This window comes from Pholcus phalangioides, unplaced genomic scaffold (assembly GCF_987345545.1).
Source record: "Pholcus phalangioides strain wild (caught in Gottingen) unplaced genomic scaffold, Ppha-v1.0 ptg000042l_1, whole genome shotgun sequence".
NCBI classification, from domain to species: domain Eukaryota; kingdom Metazoa; phylum Arthropoda; class Arachnida; order Araneae; family Pholcidae; genus Pholcus; species Pholcus phalangioides.
The window spans coordinates 3468133-3490778 of NW_028301628.1; the positions used below are offsets into that span (position 1 = coordinate 3468133).

A 22646-nucleotide genomic window follows, 5' to 3' on the forward strand; every position below is an offset into this window, starting at 1 on the left:
GTTACAGTAATAACAGTTAACGGCTGAAATTTTCACGAGTAATAAAATTATTCCTGGAGATTTCTCCGAATGAGGAATATAAAAGAGATATTTTGAGAATTCAAGTTTCACTTCTCCCTTTTTCTGTATTTCTTTTAATTATTTCGTTTGAAGAATAAAGGAAATAATATGATTTTCTCCGTTAAATCAAGACCATTTGCATTTTCTTTTCAGGATGGAAGATAATATTTAATTGAAACGTCTCTTATAATCGTAGTCATTGAAGTATGTTGCATGCAAATGGAACTTTTGTTTTGCCAAACAACTTCATATAGTAAGAAAAAACGAATAGACTGGATAGAATATTTTTATGAATATATATTCAGTTTTTCTTTCTTCATTAATGTTATATTCAATCTTTTATGTACTTAAATAATTAAATAAATATACGCAATTTAATGATAATACCACAGTAATTATAAGAATATCAGATCGTGTTTTTATTGATGAAGCAAATATAATTGTGAAAGATGTTTTTAAATACTCAGAATTAATATGTATAAATAGGAAAATACTCAGAAAAAAATTGCTTTATTCACGCTACAAGTCAGAAACATTTAATTTATACGGAACTAGGAACACAAAAAGTATGAAAATTTTGAGAAATGAGAATCAAGGAACCAGATTTGAGGAAAATATATATATTTAAGGAAATACTAGGAATTATTTTAATTAAGTCATGATTACAGATTGTGAAAATTTATTCACCAATGTTTTTGTATTCAATGGGTTCTCTATAATTTCTATTTAATTAACTATTTTTAAGCTAACAATCTTGAGGATCGAGCATATTTAAATAATTTATTTGCGTTTATCAATGAAGCATTGTGTAGGTGAATGTTTCTTAATGATGGAGACATCCGTGGATTTTTCCCACTGTCCTTGAAGCAAATCATGTAATAATTTCCTATTCATTCTACATGTTTATTGGAGAGACATTAGTGAGGTGGGCGTGATAACCCAGATCGATAAGATATTCACCTAAAGTACTAAAGTATGTTTATAGAGATGAGATGTCTCGAGTTCCATACCCGGTTAGTCGGAAACTTTCCTGACACAGAGGTGCATCAGGAACGGCGAGCTGACCACAGAAAAAGATGCTACACCGAAGGGGTTAGCGCACTAACCCTCTCGGTGAGTATGAAATAGGCTTTTGTTCGGAATCGGGAATAAATTGTAGGTCCCGATCTAATTAGTCCACATGTGCAGAAAATGACCGTGGTGCGACAAAAATTATCAAAAATTGTTGAACATCAGTGAGGTATATTTAGAATTTTTCGTAACAATTTATGTATAACATTTTTTCCTGTGGGAAGTCGCGTGCGAAACTAATTCACTAGCAATTGATCAAAGTTGAAGAACATTATCTTAATTAATACGTATGCATGAACTCTTTGGACTTGGCTGAAATGACGCGTTTTCTGAATACTGTCGAACATTCGAACGGATAGGAATATCTCCAACATTCATAAAAGTGAATCAGTGAATTTAGGTCGTTAAAATTATGAATTTTTGTTGTTTATAACATGTCAGTCGTGCAAATCATCTCGTATTATTCGACATAAATAAGCAGGAAACCATGTGAAAAAATTGAAGTTTGTAATTTTTAAAGAAGTTATCAAAATATTGAACCTTTTTTCACATTTACTTATTTGCCAGGCCACAAGTAATTTCTCCAACTCATTATTTCGCTGGTTCACAAATTGAAATATGTTATTTATTTTTTCTTGCTGTTGTCCTCAAATCCAGTATCCAATTTATTTTTTAAGGCTGGTGTCCTTGAACTATTTCTTCCATTTAATTAACTTTTTTGCCGGTCCACAAATTATTTATTTACCTATTCTGCCGATCCTGAAATTATTACGGGCATTTATTTAGTGTTTTTCCCTCAAATTATTTCTTCTAATTTTCGATCTTTGTCCTGCACAGAAATTAATTCCGCTGTTATGTGAGAATTTTGAAAAAAACTGATTAGCCCAGTGATTCCCAACATGGGCGTTAACGCCCCCTGGGGAGCGATGAAATGTTCTAGGAGGGCGGTAGAAGCTAAGGGCATAACATAGGATCATGGTCAAACCCGAATCGAGGCATTTGAAAAATACATGTTAAAAACAGAGGAGTATAGTTTGTTTATAATAGTTGTTTTTTATGTAATTACTTACTTTGAATATAAAATGAACAACTTTTTTTTTCGTTTTTTTAAGACACCTATGAATAAGATATTTCAAAAATTGATAAAAAATCAACTAACTGAGAAAAAATGTGGTTTATACGGAAAAATACTCATCATTGTCAAGACTTTTTGTGGATGATAATAAAAATAAAAAAGTTTAAAATTTTGCCTATAGATGACGACACTGCAAGATAGAAAAAACCCCCCGTAAAATGCGACACAGCATAATGAATGTTCATTCGGTTCGCTTTGCATATAACTGCGGCAAAAGGGTGTGTTCATATCACTCTGCTAATACTTAACCAAATATTCACTTCGTACACATCCCTCTACGGCATTTCTAATGAATCGGTACAGGCCAGAATGTATATGCTGAGTGTATTATTCTCCTCAACGTAGTTATGTTGTCAGCATTGCGCTGAGGGCCGTAACTATCCTGGGAAAACCGGGGTACTGCCCCTGGACCCCAATCTGAATGGGCCCCCCAGTAATAATAACCCTTTCAACAAGAGCCTCAAGGAAATGTCTGTCTGGGGGGCACACTACGGCCCTGATTTCACTTGCTTCGAGCTAATGCTGCTAAATATGAAAATGCTTGAATTTTCATGTTTTGTTAGCATTGTTATAGATCTGTCTGCTCTCTGCGGAGAGATTTTTTAAATAGGAGACCAGCTAGAGCATTCAACTCCTCGAAGTTGAAAAAACACGGAAAATCAACTGCAGCCGACCACCACCTACTGAACGGGGTTCGAACCCTCTCATATGAAACGGGGTAGTACATGGGTGCTGGCATTGAAATGTGGTGGTTGTATCCCTTTCAGACCCTTGTGCCACAAATGTGTGGATTGCTTTTTCTTACTGCAGATTTTGTTTTTGAAATCTCATGGAGTTAACCCCTGACATAAAGGATCGGGCAAATTTCGAGTTAGAAATATGGTTTATATGAACTTTAGCATTGAGGGGACCTTCCATCAGAGGACAGTACTTAAAGTTGAACAACTTTGAGCAGAATTTGTAACACAAAGTTGAGCTTTCAGGAATTTTTATAATGGCTTTCGAGAGAAAGTGCCTTCAGGAAAAGAGCGATTTATTACTTAAAAATTAGCAATAAAACTACAAAAAAATGCATGTGAAGATGAATATGCTCGGCATCATATTGAATGAAAAAAATGGACGAATTAAGTTATTTCTCTTTAAATAAATAAATAAAAAATACTGGAAATGTGAAAAAAAAAAGTTTTGATGGCATTTATGTTTTTAGTGTATTTTTTCGAGTATCAAAATGCAAAAAACATTTTGGCTATTCCAAAAAATGAACGCTCGGATATCAAAGGATTATATAATCCAAATCGTAATAGACATTAAATTATATACCGCTGTTATGGCTCAATTCATATACTAGGAGCAGTTTTCCTTAATACAGCACTGAGTGAAATTCCAATTTTCTTTTATTATTCTGAAAAAAAATATGAAATTTTTTATTCAAACCTCACTTTTATATGACGATTTTGGTTGATTTTTTTAATAATCTTGAAAATGTGTCTCCAGGACTTTTCGCCCACCCTGTATTTGCATTATAAATTCATATTTGGTGCTGTTCACGCATCGAACAAGTCACGGGCATCGAGGCGTTCCAAGATGAAAATCGATGTCTTACACAGACATAATGAATTCAATTACATCTACACACACCCACACGCCGGTTTTTCATCTACGCCGTCCACGAAGTCGTGCAATAATAATTCAATTTTGTTGCCACGGGAAGATGAAAAGTGCCGTAGGCTACGTAATAAACGTATGCAAAATTAAAAATTGAGAATATGCGACGTGTATCTGAATAACAGATGAAATGATTCAAAACATTCATTTTCGAAGACTTCGCTTTTCTGGGAAAAATATGGAAGATGAATAACTTATACTATTCGAAACTCTATTTTAATTATGTGTCTGTCGATTTGTTTATTATAATTTACGAAAAAAAACCGTGGAGAATTCATGTTGTGAACAAGTTTTAACGGATGATTACAGCGAAATATGTCCATTTTCAGGCATTTTAATTAATGCTGAATTGTTTTTTTTAAAGAATAGAAATGTGTGTGTTGCTTCATATTCTGGGATTAAGAATTGCAATATTTGTACGTAAACGAGGCTTCTCCGAACTTCCCACTGGGAAAAATTATACAAATTCGGACAACCGACACTTCGGGTGATGTACTAGCCACTTTTTAAATTCCAAAAAAAAATTGAAATAGTAAACTAATCTATACTGTGTAATTTCATTGTTCGGTAAATGATTGGTGCGATTTGGATAAATAGAATTTGGTTCCGTTTGGACTATTGTAGTTTGGTTTCATCTTTACAGAAGCAGAAGAATTTGAGTTCATTTTTACCAGAACAATTTTTGGTTTAATTTTAATCGGAAGAATTTGGTTCCATATGGATCATAAAAATTTCATTTCTATGGACAATTGTGATTTGGTTCTAATAGACCTGTGAAATCTGGTTTCATTTGGACTGTTACAGTTTGGTTCTATTGGACCTGTAAAATCTAATTTTGATCCGAAGTATTTGCTTTTACACGTGTGTATGTGGATCATTATAGAATTTCGTATCATATGGACCAGTAGATTTCTTTTTTCTGTTTGGACAAGTAAAATTTGGTTTCGTTTGTAAAATAATTACAATTTGGTTTCATTGTTACCAGAAAACATTAGTTCCATATGGACCATTACATTTTCTTTACATTTAGTAAACTTTGGTTTTATATGAACTAGTAAATTTTGGTTTTATATGAAATAGTAAATTTTTTCTTTATATGAACCAGTGACCAGTAAACTTTGGTATTATATGGACCAATGAAATCAGTTTATAGGTCCAGTAAAACTTATTTTCATAAGGACCAGTAATATTTGGTTTATATAGACCAGTAATATTTGGTTTATATAGACCAGTAATATTTGGTTTATATAGACCAGTAATATTTGGTTTATATAGACCAGTAATATTTGGTTTATATAGACCAGTGAAATTTGTTTTCATAAGAACCAGTAGAATTTCGTTTCATTTGTATCAATAAAATTCGGTTTAATTTGGTACAGAAGAATGTGGAGTCATTTGAATAGATCTTTAACTGATTTTTAGTGGCATTTTCATTTATTAACCACCTAAAAGAATCGTCTAATGTCACGCGACGTAGGTGGAGCAAACTGTGTTTTCGTTACGGATGATTTATACAAATGAATGAAACAGTCACACAGTTGTCTCTGATTTCAGTTCAGTGAGTGGGGCAAAAAGATATAAGAAACTGAATGTAGTTTATTTTTCTATTCGAAACTAACTGAATATTCGTATCGGAACAATAAGAATTATAGATTGATCTAAAAAAAATGTGTGGAATAAGATGAAGCCTCTTTGTCACGGCAGTTTTTCTGTGGTCCCTGCAAATTTGTTTTTCTGGCCCAACCTTTAATTATTCGGCACAATTGTTTCATTAACCCTCACATTATGGGGTTCCGGGTTTTGGTCCGAAGGGATGTTAGTAGCTATTCTTCCGCTCCAACCAAACCCCTCGGGGTTAGCAGGCAGTAAATCGCCTAACGATAGGCACGAGTTGTCGGTTCTTCCAGGTTCAAGTTATTATAGATTAAGGTCACCCAAAATCATAATGAAATAACATTCTGAATGCACATAATTTGATTTCATCTCGACACATTCTCTGTCAAGAATGAAAACACTAACCTCGGTAACAACGAAATTTCACGGAATCTTCAATGCGGTTATAACCGAGTGTGACTGTGTACATTGATTTTATCAGCAGAACTTTATTCAACGTGATTGAGCTGATCGAGAAAGTCCACTGAAACAACCATCTGATGCCCCAATTGCATGCATTAAGCGGGGAATGGTCTCTGGCTTGCCCGATGACCGATTACGCATCTGGTCATCCACACTATACCGACATTTAATTATCATACGGAGAGAATATTACACGCCCTTCCGTCTTCGTCGATGCCCGTAGGGGAGGTACACCGGTAATCATCTCATCAGGTCACCGGTGTCCAACCAATACAATCGAGTACAATTAAAGGAAGTGGGACACTCGGCTTTGTTTGAAGTTTTCATCCTCATAGGGAACCCCGCTATTCTATATATATTCTAGAAACAGTGGCATATGAGTGCCTCACGATGGCCAATTATTTAATGCGACTGGTCCGGTGCGAAACCCTTCATATAAGTACGCCGAAAATCTATGTAGTAATCCTGCCGTAGCTTTTCCCTGTGATGTTTGTAGTATTTGAAGTGGTTGTGCGATACAATGAGCCGATACAATGAGCAATCCCCTGATGCAGAGAATAATATGAATAATATGCATATCTAGGGGGTATATAGATTTATTCATAGATGACATGTAAGTTTGTTTCAACTCCTGTATTTATGTATACGAAACGTGTGATATATGTGATAACAAACAAGTGTTTAAAGTCGATATCGCATTGATCTATGACAAGTATGAAAATTTGGTTTACAAATATAAAGCATATATGAATGCAAGCAATTCCTGAATGTAGTTTGCTGTAGGGCTATGGCTCTATAATATTCACATTTTTATGAACATATGACATTTTACTGGTGAACCGTTGATCCAAGGGGTAGGTATACTTCCGATTAGAAAAATTTCCAAATAACGTGCACAATACTCAGATATGCCATTCATGTTTCAAGAGTTTGTATAGTTGTTGAAATAGAGAAAAATAACTTTTATATACTCCTCCGGGTGTCCCCAAAACCCAATTTAAAAGTTTTTTCCCTGTCTCTTCTGATACTAACAAAGAAAATTCCACGTATCCAAGCGATGGAGATTGAGATATTCGAGTTTGGAAAACGGAGGAGAAATTTGGGAAAAAGCAGCGTTGAAATCGGATGAAAAACTTTTTTTTCCGAATTTAGAGCTGTTTTCCTCCGTTTTTCAAACTCCGGTATCTTAGTAAATATTGCACTTAGAAACATGGAACTTTTTTGTTGGTATCAGGAGAGACAAGGTCACTTTCGAATTGGGGTTGTAGAGCATATGGGGACTGTGCATGTGTGTGTGTGTGTGTGTGAAAGCTAATATTTTATGCACAGTTAATATTTTAAATTCTAATTGGAAGTATATACCTCTAGAATCGAACATTCGCAAGTAAAATGTCATGCCCCCCCTGTTAGCTATGCACCCTGCATATGTTACCATGGACAACGGAATCATTAATGAAATAAACAGAAGAATCAGGGTCGGATGGAGTACTTTTGACAAAAAACTAATTCTGAAGAGCCACATGTCATTATGATTGAAAAAGAAGTGTTTAACCAGTGTGTGCAACCAGCACTTACTTACGAAGCTCAAATATGGACACTCACAATCACCACGATACAAAGGCTACAGACAACATAAAGGAGCATGGAAAGATACATGTTAGGCATCACAAGGAAAGACAGAAAACGAGTCACTTGGATAAGGAACCACACAAAGGTATGTGATGTCATGGAAAGAATAAACATCTAAAATGGAAATGGACTGGACATATTGCAAGAAGACAGGGCAACACATGAACCACAAGTATTTTGGATCGGTACACCCCGTGGTGTTAAAAGTCCGAGAAGGCGTCCTCATGCAAGATGGATCAACGAGGTACGAAAAAGTGGCTGGAGTTAACTGGATGACTAAAGCATCAGACAGAGTAAAATGGAAGAATTTAGAGGAGACCTTCACTTAGCAGTGGATTTAAAATGGTTGATGATGATGAAATGTGATAAATCGGTATTTACCCATAATTGGCGGTTGTTATGCGCAATCACTTATCGTCTCGGTAAGTTTGATAAATTTCCTTACACGCATTTTCACTTTTGCCGGTGATAATGCATTTAAAGGGTTTATATCCCTCATGGGACAGAGTCTGGGCTACGTCTGGTGAATATGCATAATTTCCAAATGAAACTTAGGGAAAATATGGAAGAAATGCGGGAACGTGTCTTAAATTCAATCACTTATCATTAACCCCGTACGTGATGAGTGTACACATATATGTGCTATGTGCTACATAGTGTTGCTATGAAAATTGAATTGGATGAAAATAAATGTTTTGCGGAAAAACTCGTATAAATTATTGTCTTGTATTGTTAGCTTTCTTAACCCTGCAGTGCACGGGTGAGGAAAATGTTCCGGGAGTGCCCGGGTTGGTTCTCACAGACCCATCTTTGAATATATGTTTTATAAAATACCGATACACTTTTATTTATAATAATTTGATTGAGTAATGATCATATCATTTCATCTTCATTAAAATAAAGTATTCAAACATTGCTAGCGAGAACCTAAAGAAAATAGGTCCTACCACCTGTCAGTAAATGAGAGACGTAGGTGCGCATGGGTCTCACAGACCTAACCCGTACACTAGAAAATTAAACATAATCACCATCACCGATCGAATCCATCTAATCATAGACTGCCGTTTGAGCAAAATGTCCAGTAATTTCAAGTAACTCGCTGACGATTTGCCATGTTTATCAATACGATCTGGGGATATAATATACATAATCACCGATAAATGTCATGAATTCACAAACTTCATAAAATTTACTAATTGGTGGATGATTATGCATATTCACTGTATTTATTGGACACTTAATTCAACTTTTGACCTCATTTCATCAAAAGGAGGGATCCAAAATTGAAGCGCGCCTGCAGCTGACCAAGTATGTAGTTGTGGCCTGGAGTTGCCTTGTTTTACAATCATATAGTGCTACATGAATTAGGCGGGGTGTTTCGGAGACTAGCAAGAAAATCCCACGAATCGGTGCCACTTCAGAAAGGAACTGCGATTCCGCGGTATGAAAAGAGATAAAATTATGTCATTAAATGCAATGGAATGTCTATATCACTGAACAATTAGTGTTCGATTGTTTTTGTTTTTTTTTAATTTTTTTATCCATGGAACAGTCCCGTAACTATCGAGGGTTCCACTAGAACTAAAACGTTTAAAACTTCAGGTTTAGGGGAAATCACCTAGAGCAGTGCTCTTTAACCTTTTTACTGTGGACCGGTAAAAGTAGAATATACCCTCTCGATAACGGACAACCAAGGGACCAAGAATTTTGCCCGCTAACGGGAAGCGTCCACTAATGGGGAGGTACAATATACAGTGGAACCTCGTTTATGTGTCTTTCACATTTATGCGACGTTTGGCTTCGGTCACAATTGGTTCCTATAATTCTTAATGCTAAAATGTATTGTAAACTATTACCGTATGTATAAACGTAAATATTGGTGCGGTGGTCACCAGTGGTCTCAATAAAGAAAATTTGATTAAATTTCCCTACATTTGTCATTTTTACCGGCGATTATGCATAATTCCCAAATAAAAATGTAAAGTTTCATAAACACGGAAAAAGTTTATAACTTTTCTTCTCTTCACTAAACCAATTAATTATTTTTGCCCGTGCATGATACGTGCACTATCATATTTTGCAATGAAATTGCAATTGATTCATACAAAGCGCGAAGAAGATAAAAACAATATACACCATTATCAGTCATAATGTTGGGCATCCTTCACACATTATCAACGAACAAAACCAACTTTACCAAACGGAATCAGCATCCTTCCTGGACCATGTTCAGTGAATCAAGTAATTAATTGATGGATTGAAATATTTACGAATAGGAGCTTGGGAATATACATATTCACCGTTGAATATGATAAATTCTAGATTTAGGAATAAAAATTAATAAATTGGAGTTCGGGAGGGGGGGAATAGAGTTTGCCACTATCCCCTATCGAGAGTGTCCACTAACGGAGAGTGAAATACATTAAAGCCATATTCCACGGGACCGGGGATCAGAAAAGTGTCCGTCAAGGGAGTTTCCACTGCAGTTGAACATTTTCTCGGACCGGCGGAAATCAGAAATAATTAGCGGACCACGGCAATAAATAAGAAAAAAAATTGGTAGAAAAGAAGTAATTTGCAGATAGGCAAAATATAAATAGTAGAATCAACTTGCAGTGGGCAAAAAATAAATGGATATTGTTAAAAATAAATAATAGATGTAATATTAGCGGAACGGCAAAAATAAATAAATATAAGTAATTTGCGGGCCTGCAGGAAAAAGTAAATTGTGGAAAAAATAACTAGAGTACAAGTAATTTTTGGACACAGGCAAAAAATAAGCAGTGGAAATAATTTACGGAACGGGAAAAAAGTAAATGGGAGAAACAAAAACAGTAAAAGTAAATTGCGGGTCGGCAAAAAATAAGTAAATAGGATGTAAAAAAAATAGAAGTGTCTTGCGAACCGGCAAATAGGAGAAATAATTAGCGGGCAAATAATAATAATAATAAATATAGATAAATAATTTAGTAATAAATAATAAGCCGAAAAATAAAAGCCAATATAAGTAGGGTAATATTTGAAATGAAATCAAAAATTATATAATGCCCATATGAACTGCACGGAATGTTTCTCGAACTGGAATCCCCATCCCCATGGACCGGCTCCAAAACCCTGCGCTAAAGTACAGCGGATCCCTCCCCATTCACAACCAGTGGTCAAGCAGAAATGAACTTTCAGAACATCCACGTGGATCACTATTCATCTCCCACTACGTACACATCACCAGGTAAAGACTAAGAATAAACTTACGTGGATAATTCCATGATATCGCTATATCCAGAGTCGACACACTCCACACAATCAATAGGCGTAGGGATATCCGAAACAGTTGCGTAGTAGATATTGTTACAAGATTCGAACTCATTCTATTCTTCTCTTCATCATAGTGCACCATCGAAATGGATAAATGGAAGGGAAAACCACAATGGATAAAAATGTTACGGGTTTCTTTTTTCTCTCCTCTCACTTCTTTTTTGCTTTACTCTTCTTATTTGTCAGTGGCAGTAAAGAGGAGCTTGTTGCGGAGCTAACAAAAAAAAAAAAAAAAAGGAACTGTTTGGTACGAATTAAGTTACAATTGAGTCAGCCTCGGTCACGTGGAGGTCTTAAGTGACGGAAATAGGGTTGACTCAGCCAATCCAACTGAGACTTTTTGGTCCCTTGGGGAGGACTGTACCACTGCTGATGTTTATAGACCTATTTCCAGAATTTTTTTGGTATTTTGTTTACAAAGTGACAGTAGAGAGAGAAGAAGTGGAAACAACTCAAAAATATTTACTTTTCAGCACTTTGTTTTTAAAGATTTTATTTTCGCATTTTAAAATACAGGAAAAGCAGTTTTGATTCCGTTGGTATTTTTTTGACAAGGGTCTGCTTACTTCTTTTTTTGCAAATTTCCATTACTGAAATCAGAATCTTGTTTCTTCAGGATAGAGAACAATAAACGGATCCTGTTTTTCTATAAAAAAATCTCAAAGAATAATATTAATGATCTTTTATTTTAACGTGTATGAAAACGCAACGATTTTGGATATAACGACATATATCTGGTCAGTTTTGCTATCGTCTTGCAGTGTTTTCTGCATATATACCCAGAATCACAGCACATCTTTTCTGACAATATTTGTCTGTTTTCAACGGATTAGACTTACGGCATGTAAAAGTCATTTTGCATGAAAAAGTCATTTTTATGTCAAGTTTTAAGCAAAGTTCATGTAACATCCGAGATACGATTGCAAAAATTTCGTTCAATGGAATGTTTTAGTTTCTTTCAACAGTACATTCAACTATGAATGTGCAGGTGACGAACCAAAAAGTTAATGGCTTGTATTGATTATATGTTACACTCAAATCTGTTAATGTACAAGTTTATAAACGAACGACGCTATATTCGAAATTTCATTCGATATATCGTCTATAAAACACTGTAATTCGACGAATATACGTGATAGACTTTAGAGTTTGGTTCATACCCTCAACAATATACAGCAAAATATTATATTAAAATTTCGTAATGATACAATGAATGGATTTTTAAAAATTATGTTTCAATCTCAAGTAAACTGTCAAGAATAGTATTTTTCATGAAACACGTTTAAAGTTTAATTCATAATGAAGTTATTTATTACTTGTATGTAAAAACGCAACACTAAAGTGGGTGCAACATTATTCTAAGCATCACCTAAACAAAACAAAGGCGATGTAAATAGTCTATAAGGTTTTCGCGGCCATCATTTGATAAAAATTGTTTTTTCGGGTTCGAAGACCGTCGTCCGTTTGAGTTTGTTCTCAACGTTTCCCCAACACTAGTGGTTGGCATCATCAGGAGAATTGATAAACTGGATCAAAGACTTTGATCATTTCATTTTTTTTATGAAAGCTCTATTTTTGCGATTGCAAAACCGCCTTTGTTTTGATAAAAATTGTTTTTTCGGGTTCGAAGACCGTCGTCCGTTTGAGTTTGTTCTCAACGTGAATTGATAAACTGGATCAAAGTCTTTGATCCAGTTTATCAATTCTCCTGATGATGCCAACCACTAGTGTTGGGGAAACGTTGAGAACAAACTCAAACGGACGACGGTCTTCGAACCCGAAAAAACAATTTTTATCAAAACAAAGGCGGTTTTGCAATCGCAAAAATAGAGCTTTCATAAAAAAAATGAAACAATGAGAATCGACATTTTCTTCCGAAATGACGTTTTCAACGTAGTCGGATACCTTAAGTGAAGGGAATGAGGTTGAGACTCAACTTTTCAAAATTTTTTTACGAAGGCACAGCATAAGAAAACGGCGGGAAGAAATGGAAAAAAACTCAAAAAAATATTTACTTTTCAACAAATATTTTTGAAAATTTCATATTGGCATTTTTTTAAATTCGAGTGAATGCGCATTTCATTCACATTGAATTTTTTTCTTTTTCTCAAGGGTTTTCTTACTGTCTTCAAATATAATTCATTCCGGGAACTAGATCCTTGCTTTTATAGGATTGGAAAAGAATAAACTGAAACCCTGTCACTCTATGGGAAAGAATCCCAGATCACATTTGATGGATGTTGAAAACAGAAATCTATAGATCAAGTGCAGCTTGCTATTTAATTACATTTAGAGAAAGACACACACAAGTCACGTTTTTCGTAGGCTACGGAAAAGACACTATGGCTATATATTACTAGAGAGTTCAACCTCTAATGCAATATAAATTTCCATGGAAAATGGTGAGTATTGTGATCTAATCAATTAAATGGATTATTGGATGTATACGTTACTGTAAATGTGATATAACCGGTTAATATGCATAGTAACCGACCATTTCACTAAGTTTGACGAGTTTCCCAAAATTTACCACTTTTTCCCAATGATTATGCATAGTACCCAAGCGTCGTTCATAAATATGATGAATGCTGGAAATATTACCACTTTCACAGTCGATTGTGCATAAGAGCAAAGCATCGCCAGTGAATTTGAAAAATATGAAAAATAAATTCCCAAATGAGAGTCTAGTCGGACCCTCATGTAATAAATTTCACGATTTAAGTATTAAAATCGTGATTTCATGAATGAAAGTTCTTTAAACGGAATAATTTATTGAATATTAGTCACGGCAATGGGACCGATTTATCAGATTTACCAATACAAAATGGTGAATTATGCAGTATTACCGCAAAATGTGATGAATTCATTACTGTTTATTATATTTATCAAGGATACTTGGGTATTACGCATAATTACTGTTTCTGATCATGTGATAAATTTAGTGGAGTTTATCAAACTTATCAAAATGGATGGTGATGATATATGCATATTAATCGGATTTATTACATTTACGTAATGCATTCAATATCGCATCCTCTATTATTGGTGTGTGTTTGAACTTCCCCTATCTTCGGAAAGAATAAAGTTCAGTTGACGGGTCCTCGATGTTTCAGACATTGCGGGCCAAATTAAACATTAGACGAAGACCGCATCAGTCACACCGTGGTATTCTCGGTTATAAAACAGTGTTTCCCAAATTTATTCAACACCTTTATTTACTACTTTTTTCTTTTGTTAAATTCGAATTTTTAACCATTTTTGAATGGCTTCCGTAATTGATTCTTTTTAATTTAACTTATTTATTTTATTAAATCTGAAATTTGTCCCGAGAATTCTGTGCCCTACAGTATAGCATTATATTACACGCCATTGAATTCAAACAACTTCTGCCATCTATCAAATAAAAACTGCTACAGTCCTTTGATCAAAATAAGCAACCGGATTTCAACTAATGTGCAATGAATCAAATAAATAGTAGAAAAGCAATAAATTTTGGTAATAATTAATATTTTTTAAACAATACAATTGATGAAAATTTCACGATTCTTTCAAAATTTCCTTTTCATATTCCTACATAATTTTGTCGTGTTTGGTCGTTTGGTCAGAACATGATAACTCCAAAAAAATTTCTTTTTGATCTAATGTTAAGTCTTATAAGTGAGATAAATGCACAAATACGTGCGTACGACTAAAAAAAATGCCGATGAGTGATATTTTCATTTGTATTTGTGTATGTTTTATATTTTTGATTTTTAAATGACAATGAGAATGCTTATATCTCAAAAATATGATTTTGTTCTGACCAAACACCGCAGAATTGTATTTACATAAAATACAGATCAACTGAAAATTAAGTGAGTTTTACTGATGTTAAACTACCACATGCAAATATTTACTATTAAAATTTTGAGGCAAACTTGAAAACTTAACTAATATTATCCGTATATATATATAAACGAATGTACGTCTGTCTGTTTGTCCTTTATGCATTACTACACCATTCATCCGATCGCCATAAAACTTTGGGAAGTTGTTGAGTTCCACCCGGGAAGGTTTCTGGCATTTTTTCCCCCTTTCCTCATTTCCTTGAATTTTCTTTCTTCTGACATCGCAGCAACATGCGACGGGTAAGCTAGTTATTTATAAAATAAGCACTAGTATATCATGTCATATTGCTTTTTTACAAAGCACAGTAATAGAATTCCGGTTGCCAAACTTCAGTAGAAAATTTATAACTTTTTTGTTTGATAGGTAGCGGAAAAAAAGGGGGGGGGTTCTATTTCATTGATGCTTCTCAAGTGTAATACAGAGTGATGCTAAATTCATGGGACAAACTTTAAGAGGTGATATGAGTTACCTCTCAACAAGCATTTTTCATCATATAATGCGCGGTCGAATCGCAATAACGAAGGTGGTGGAGGGTGTTTTTAGACAGCACGTCACCATAAGAAAATATCATATTTTTCTCGTGGATTTGTTGCGATACGTGCTATCAGCCATTCAAGGGTGCCATATGTACCTTCAGATAGGATTGGATTTTGTTTTTTATTGGTGCAAATAAGAAATCCAATGAGAAGACCTACCACATTACAATATCCTGGTTACGAGCATTGGCGTACGCAAGATCGAACTTTAGAGGGGAGCACATTCAGTTTGGGAGGCACAAGGAATATCTCTCAAAGAAATTTTGAGCTATTAACCTTCAAAAATAATTTTAAATTACCGGAAATGGATTAAGATTATATCCATTATAATAACACATTTTCTTTCGATATTCTAATTTTTTACAAAAATATTTAAAAATTATTTTAATTTTTTGTCGTGAGAGAGGGCACGGGCACCTTTTTTTGTTCGCTCCTGAGTACCACGACTCTGGTCACAAACGACAGTTAGTTACTCAGAAAATTTCGCAACAACGCAATGAATAAATGATAAGGAAGAAAAACTTATTTTTATGTTACGCGTGTGTAGGCAACATAACGAGGAGAATCCCGATTGTAAACATTTTAAAAACTAGAAAATGAGGAGAGCGATTCTTGGATTTTCAGTAGATAAATTTTGTCTTTGGATTCAGAATAAATATTTATTTATTTATTTTAATACTAATTTATTTTCATGTTTTACATATCGGTTTTCATTCCAATTGACTCCACTTTGTAAACAACATCTATTCAAAGGTAAAATTGTGTACAAAAAAAAGGTAAATAAAACATATAAAGAGACTCTATCATGTATATCACAAAAAAAAACCCCGAAAACTAAATGCCAAAAAACAAAAATAATAATAAGCTTCTCGTATCCCAATTACTGGAATTTCTTCTCTATTTTTCCACTGTTTGATAAACATGCCATCATTATAATATGTTATCATCATCAAGCTAAAGCAATCATTAAAAAAAAAAAAATTCAAATAGAAAAATTTAGATATCTATCCAGTATTTACGAAACAAACTCGAAATCATCGTTCATTTGAACGAAATTATAACGTAAATTGGAGAGAAATATACATCTTCTTTCTTATATCGAATGAATAATGAAAATCCTCGCTTGATCCAACAAATGCAAATGAACTAAACATAATATGATTCCTCGGTTAAAAAGTCGACTTGAACCTTATTTTATTTTAATTTTTCCTTTTATCTTAAAATTCGTTTTAAAAAAGTAAAGAAATCTTCGTCGTTCCGTTTTATTGAATTCCCCGTAACTAATAGCATATCCATACCATCAAGAAAATAAAGAAATAATAGTTTAAGACGAGAAATTTGATTTAGGATCATTTGTTACGTTTTCCCCCTTTAAGATAGAAGTGAAAAAAAAACCATGTTGAATTAGTTAAAAATATCTTTTTCTAGAATATTCTTTTAATAATATTTTTTTTTTATTTGAAATAGTTCCAGTGTATATCAATCTTCTTTCGTCTCATTACTGAAGACTTAGTTTCAGTCCAATTAAATTTAATGACCTTCAATCACTTCCCAATTTCATTTGAACGAATTAATTTTGAAAGATTTCTCTTTTGTTTTATTTTTTTCCCTCTTAAAAAGGGGGATGTTTTTGGATTAGCTTAAAAAAATCCCTCAAACATGGAAGCTTTAGGGACACCGAAGTAAATTATTAGTCGTCTTTAATGATGAAATAATTCATTTGTATGTTTTCTTTTTCCTTTGTTAATGTTGTGATTAGGAACAATCTCTGTTTATGGGGGGAAACATTTCATTTAGGACCGTTATGAGTGAGATAAAATAAAAGTGAATGTATGTGGAGAAGGAATAATCGATGAACAATAATCAAGGGAAATGACGTATGAGGTTAATTTGTGCCTGAAATCACTCGTAATCTAGCAAACTCTGTGGCGTTTGGTCAGAACATAACTCCGAAATCACAGTTTTGAGATATAAGCATTTTCATTGTCATTTAAAAATCAAAAATAAAAGATACACACAAATACAAATACAACGCCACAACAGGCAAAATGCCCAACGAGGTGCCTGATAAAAAGATGCCCATAAAAATATGGATGTCATATATTTCAAAAATACAGCAACCCAATTAAAAATGCAATTAACACAAATTATAAACGATATATACACATGATAAAATATTATACAACGCACATAAAGAATACTTATGGTTGTCCTATTCTAAGTATGGATAGCTTGCAAATGAAAATATCATACATCAGCATGTTGTTTAGCCGTATCCACGTATTTGTGCATTTATCTCACTTCTAATTGGTAATAATTAGCAAGACTTACTTTTAGATCAAAAAATCATGTTTTGGGGGTATCATGTTCTGACCAAACACCACAGAAATGTTTCCTGATTTTAACGTGTTTACTATCTCCACGATATTAATACCCTTATTGACATGAATCAGCACTGGTACTATTGCGATAAAATACAGGCTTATTCAATGAAGGAAAAAAAATGCGTTCACAAGGGACAAATTCTGCGCATAGTCGTGGCTGTCACTCACGTGCTTGCTCGGTTAGAAAAAAATGTACTGAACTCTATTTCATTTCGTCAAATTTTTCTTAAATTTATTCGCTTTCGGACGTAGTCGGATACCTTAACAACAAAGAAATCTTCATCGTCCTATTTTGTTGAATTCTCCCGTAACTGATATATTCATGGGCCTATCATCAACAAAATGAGGAAGCAATACTTTAAGATGAGAAATTTGATTTAGGATCATTTGTTATGTTTTTCCCTTTAACCTAGAAGTAAAACAAAAATGTTGAATTAGTTTAAAATATAATTTTCTAGAATGTTCTGCTAATATTATTATTTTTTAATAGTTCCATTGCATATCAATCTTCTTTCGCCTCATTACTGAAGACTCAGTTTCGGTCCAGTTAAATTTAATGACCTTCAATATCATTTCTAGTTTCATTTGAGTGAGATAAAATAAAAGTAAATGCTTACTGTACATACAGTACATATGTGGAGGAAGAATAATCGATGAACAATAATCAAAGGGAATTACGTATGAGGGTAATTCTAAAGTCGCTCGTATCTCGTAATAAGTTTCTTGATTTTAATACATTGAGATCTCCCTTTAATGCGTTCACTGTCACTATAATATTAATGCTCAAATTGAAATTAATCGGCATTGCACTGTTGTGTTATAGTGTATTCAATGCAAAAAAATAATAAATGAATAAAATAAAATGCGAGGCAAGTACCGTTAAAAGTTGTGACTGTCAATAGTACTCGCTAAAACAAAGTCGACTGGACCTTATTTCATTAGGTTTAATTTTTCTTAAATTTGCTTTGAAACTAAACATCGTCGTTCCATTTTATTCAATTATCCATAACAAATTCTCATCTGCCTTTCTTGGTTATCAGGGCGCGGTAGCCCAGGTCGATAAGATACTCGCCTAAAGTACCAAAGGATGTTTAGAGGTGTCGTGAGTTCGATACCCGGTTCGTCCTTGTCAGAAAACTTTCCTGACACAGGGGTACAACAAAAAAACGGCGACTTGACCGCAGCAAAAAATTGCTACCGCAGGGAGTCCCCCATCGAGGGGTTAGCGCACCAACCTCTCGACGAGTATGAAAAACAAGCCTGCCGTTCGGAATCGGCAATAAATTGTAGGTCCCGGTCTAATTAGCCCTCGTGTGCAGAAAATGACCGTGGTGCGACAAAAATGATCGAATTGATCGAATGATCTTGGTTATCATCTACGTTTTACATTCTTAAAACTATGTTCATTTCGCTACTGAATCCTCAAATTCTGCATTTGTTCCTGGCTAATGCCAACGAATGCTGACATCTGTATGCATTCGGCAAACCCACAAATAGAAAGCATCGAGGAAAAAAAAAACAAATGGGGATGACGTACTAAACAGTAAAAAGTAATTTTACACATCACTACCTCTCTTCTACTACTACTATTAAACCACACATGTACCTCATCCATATTCCTCTGCGGAATTTCTAATGAATTGGTACATGTTCGGGATGTGTATGTCCGTGTTGGGAACCTAACGTGGAGCTTGTTTCTGTGTAATGCGTATTATATTGCTGCCATCTACCACATATTTTTCGAACTATGAGTGAAGTATAATGTTTGAAGATTTCATCGTTGCAGGCCTGTTGATCTCTGCGGCGAGACTGTTTAATGGGGAGATCAGCTTGCAATGGCCCCTCGAAAACATCCCCTTGTCAAGAAAGGGACCATCATCATAACTAGTGCGTGGCCGGTTCGCGACTTATAGGGTGGAAGAAAAAGATGGCATTGCATCGCAGAAGAAAAATAAATACTTCAGTTGTGCCGCATTAACACTTTCATTTATTTAATTATTTTTAGACACGTTCATCATATAAATTTATCAGACATCTTTAAAGAAACATGTTAGGGGGAGGGAATGACGATCGTGAAATAACTATCACGTGTCGGCTATCGATCCAACCGAGAGACGCTAAGGCTCTATCACGTAGTGATTTAAGCACATTGTCCCATGAGAACTCGGGTGCCTCCGGAGATTTATTCAATATTAAAATTACACATATCCGACCATCACTGGCAGCAAATACGGTACTAATTTCGATCCAACCACATGATTTTATTTTAGTGAGCAGTGCAATACGTATATAACAGGCCATTTCCACTTGCGAAGGGATTATATTAGCCTTGAAACAACTGTCTGGTATTCAATTTTAAGCACAAGTTATGAAGAGATTGTAAACTTAAGGGATTTCTAAACTTACCGCGGGACACTGGTGATCTGGATTTGCCTGAGGGCCATCTAAGTGATCTGGAAACGTAGTGGGCCGCTTAAATGCGCTGGAAGTGTGACACAGGCCACGTAAATGTTCTATAAATGCGTCACTGGTCATTTTAATACTATGGCAACTACGTAATGATGGTCTATAAATATGCTGTGAGTCACTTAGATTATCTGTTGATGTGCCGCGGGGCACTTTAGTGATCTGGAACTATGCTGCGGGTCACTCAAATGTAAATATTCCGCGAATAACTAAAATGATCTGGTAATTAGACGCAGGACCCACAATGGTAGTGGAACGGCACCGCGGGTCACTGAAGTGATCTAGAAACGTGCCACTTGGTTCATTTTTAGGAAATAAAGTTTAAGGTCCGGTTCAAATCGGATGAATCTGAGGCCCACATTTTCCCTTCGGACGGTATACCGTTAACACAAATGCATTGGCTTTGCTGCAAAATTTTGCATCAGTGCTCAAATAAATTGCTTTTTTTCAGCAAAATTTTGAATCAATGCCCAAATAAATTGTCTCACATCGATGGTTGAACAAATTGCGTTGCGCATCAATCCTTAGTACATTTCCCCAATATAAAAGTATACATAAACATTTCAATAATTTATGCGTAGACTATTTGGTTTTTGCTCTCAAGGCGATCAGACGTTCACTGCTACATGTGGGTAGATACGATGAACTAACGTAATGAAATATTTCATTTCTCTAACATGGATAACCAGCATTGAGTCATAGACGAGTATATACTGAAGTATTTTCGTTCCTCTGATGACGATTAGAGATATTCTGACTTGCATTTTCATCCCCTATTTCTCTTTCTTCCCTTGCACATCATTCCCGAGCACTTATCCTAAAAAAATAAGGGCGGGGGGCAAACATCCCCGAATCCTGATGGGACTCTGAAGACGTAGTTCTGGTAACGCTTAAGAGTCACGTGATACTCATCTATTTTCATTTCTAGAGGGTGTTTTTTTTTTCTCGGAGGACTGACAAGTTTCACGAAATGATGTTTGCAGGGAAAATTGCCCCAGCCCATAAGGAAAGAGGGATTAGAGAGTGGAAGAAAGGTAGTTTTATTAAACTATGTTAGTTATGTGCTGGACCCTGAAGGCAAAAAAAAAAAAAAAAAAAAATGCACCTTCACATATTTTTATTTGAAGGTATATTAAACCAATTTAGTGATCTCTATATTTGTTCCATGGGTCACTTAAATTTCTTGAAAACGTACTATGAGCTCCCTGAGTGGTCTGGAAGTGTGACATCGGTCACTTAAATCATCTGTAAACGTGCCAGGGGTGGCTTTAGTGTTCTGAAACTGGGCATCAGTGATCTGCAAATAAACTGAGGGTCCCTTAGATTATTTGCGAATGGACCGCAGGGCACTTGAGTGATCTGTAAATTTGTCGCTTGTCCTGAATTGATCTGAAAATGTTCCACTTAATTCATTTTCGCAAAATTAAGATTTAGGTCACTGTCCGTCCACACCAGATGAATATGAGGGCCATAATTCGTTCTCGAGCCATGGGTGCTGTATTTCAGAAGTTCACGCGATGTAATACCGTAAACAGAAATGCGTTAAACATTGCAACAAAATTTAGCATCGATGCTCAAGTAAATTGTCTCACATCGAACAAATAAAGAATAATGCATGGATTTCCTTGCATCGCTGCTTTAATAAAGTGCTTTTCATCGATGCTTCAATAAATTGCTTTTCATCGATGCCTCAATAAATTGCTTTGCATCGCTGCTTCAATAAATTGCTTTGCATCGCTGCTTTAATAAATTGCTTTGCATCGCTGCTTTAATAAATTGCTTTTCATCGATGCTTCAATAAATTGCTTTTCATCGATGCCTCAATAAATTGCTTTGCATCGCTGCTTCAATAAATTGCTTTGCATCGCTGCTTTAATAAATTGCTTTTTTTCATCGATGCTTCAATAAATTGCTTTTCATCGATGCTTCAATAAATTGCTTTTCATCGATGCCTCAATAAATTGCTTTTCATCGATGCTTCAATAAATTGCTTTGCATCGCTGCTTCAATAAATTGCTTTGCATCGCTGCTTTAATAAATTGCTTTGCATCGCTGCTTTAATAAATTGCTTTTCATCGATGCTTCAATAAATTGCTTTTCATCGATGCTTCAATAAATTGCTTTGCATCGATGCTTTAGTTAATTGCTTTGCATCGTTCCTTCAAAAAATTTCCTTGCAACGATGCTTCAATAAATTGCTTTGCATCGATACTTCAATAAATTTCTTTGCATCGTTCCTTCAAAAAATTTCCTTGCAACGATGCTTGAATAAATTCCCTGGCATTGATGCTTAAATAAATTGTTTTTCATCGATGCTTGAATAAAATGTCTTGCATCGATGCTTAAATAAATGGCCAGCAAAATAATGCATAAACGTTTCAATCAATTATAAGTATTTTATTTTTTGCTCTGCTCTCAAAG

The 22646-nt window shown here is 34.7% G+C and overlaps 1 protein-coding gene across 3 annotated transcripts in view; it reads right to left on the bottom strand.

Annotated features, from left to right (window-relative positions):
* The window catches only part of LOC149063898 (synaptogenesis protein syg-2-like), a 553183-nt gene that overhangs the window by 289984 nt on the left and 240553 nt on the right, over window positions 1-22646 (bottom strand). Inside the window, exon 1 of one of the 3 annotated variants that reach the window (XM_089255270.1) lies at window positions 10889-11085. The exons of 1 other annotated variant lie outside the window; for it this stretch is intronic. In XM_089255270.1, coding sequence (XP_089111396.1) covers window positions 10889-11033 — 145 coding nt within the window. In that variant the 5' untranslated portion in view covers window positions 11034-11085. Of the gene's footprint in view, window positions 1-10888; window positions 11086-22646 lie in introns of those variants that run through there. One more of the 3 variants, XM_089255272.1, reaches the window with a different exon arrangement.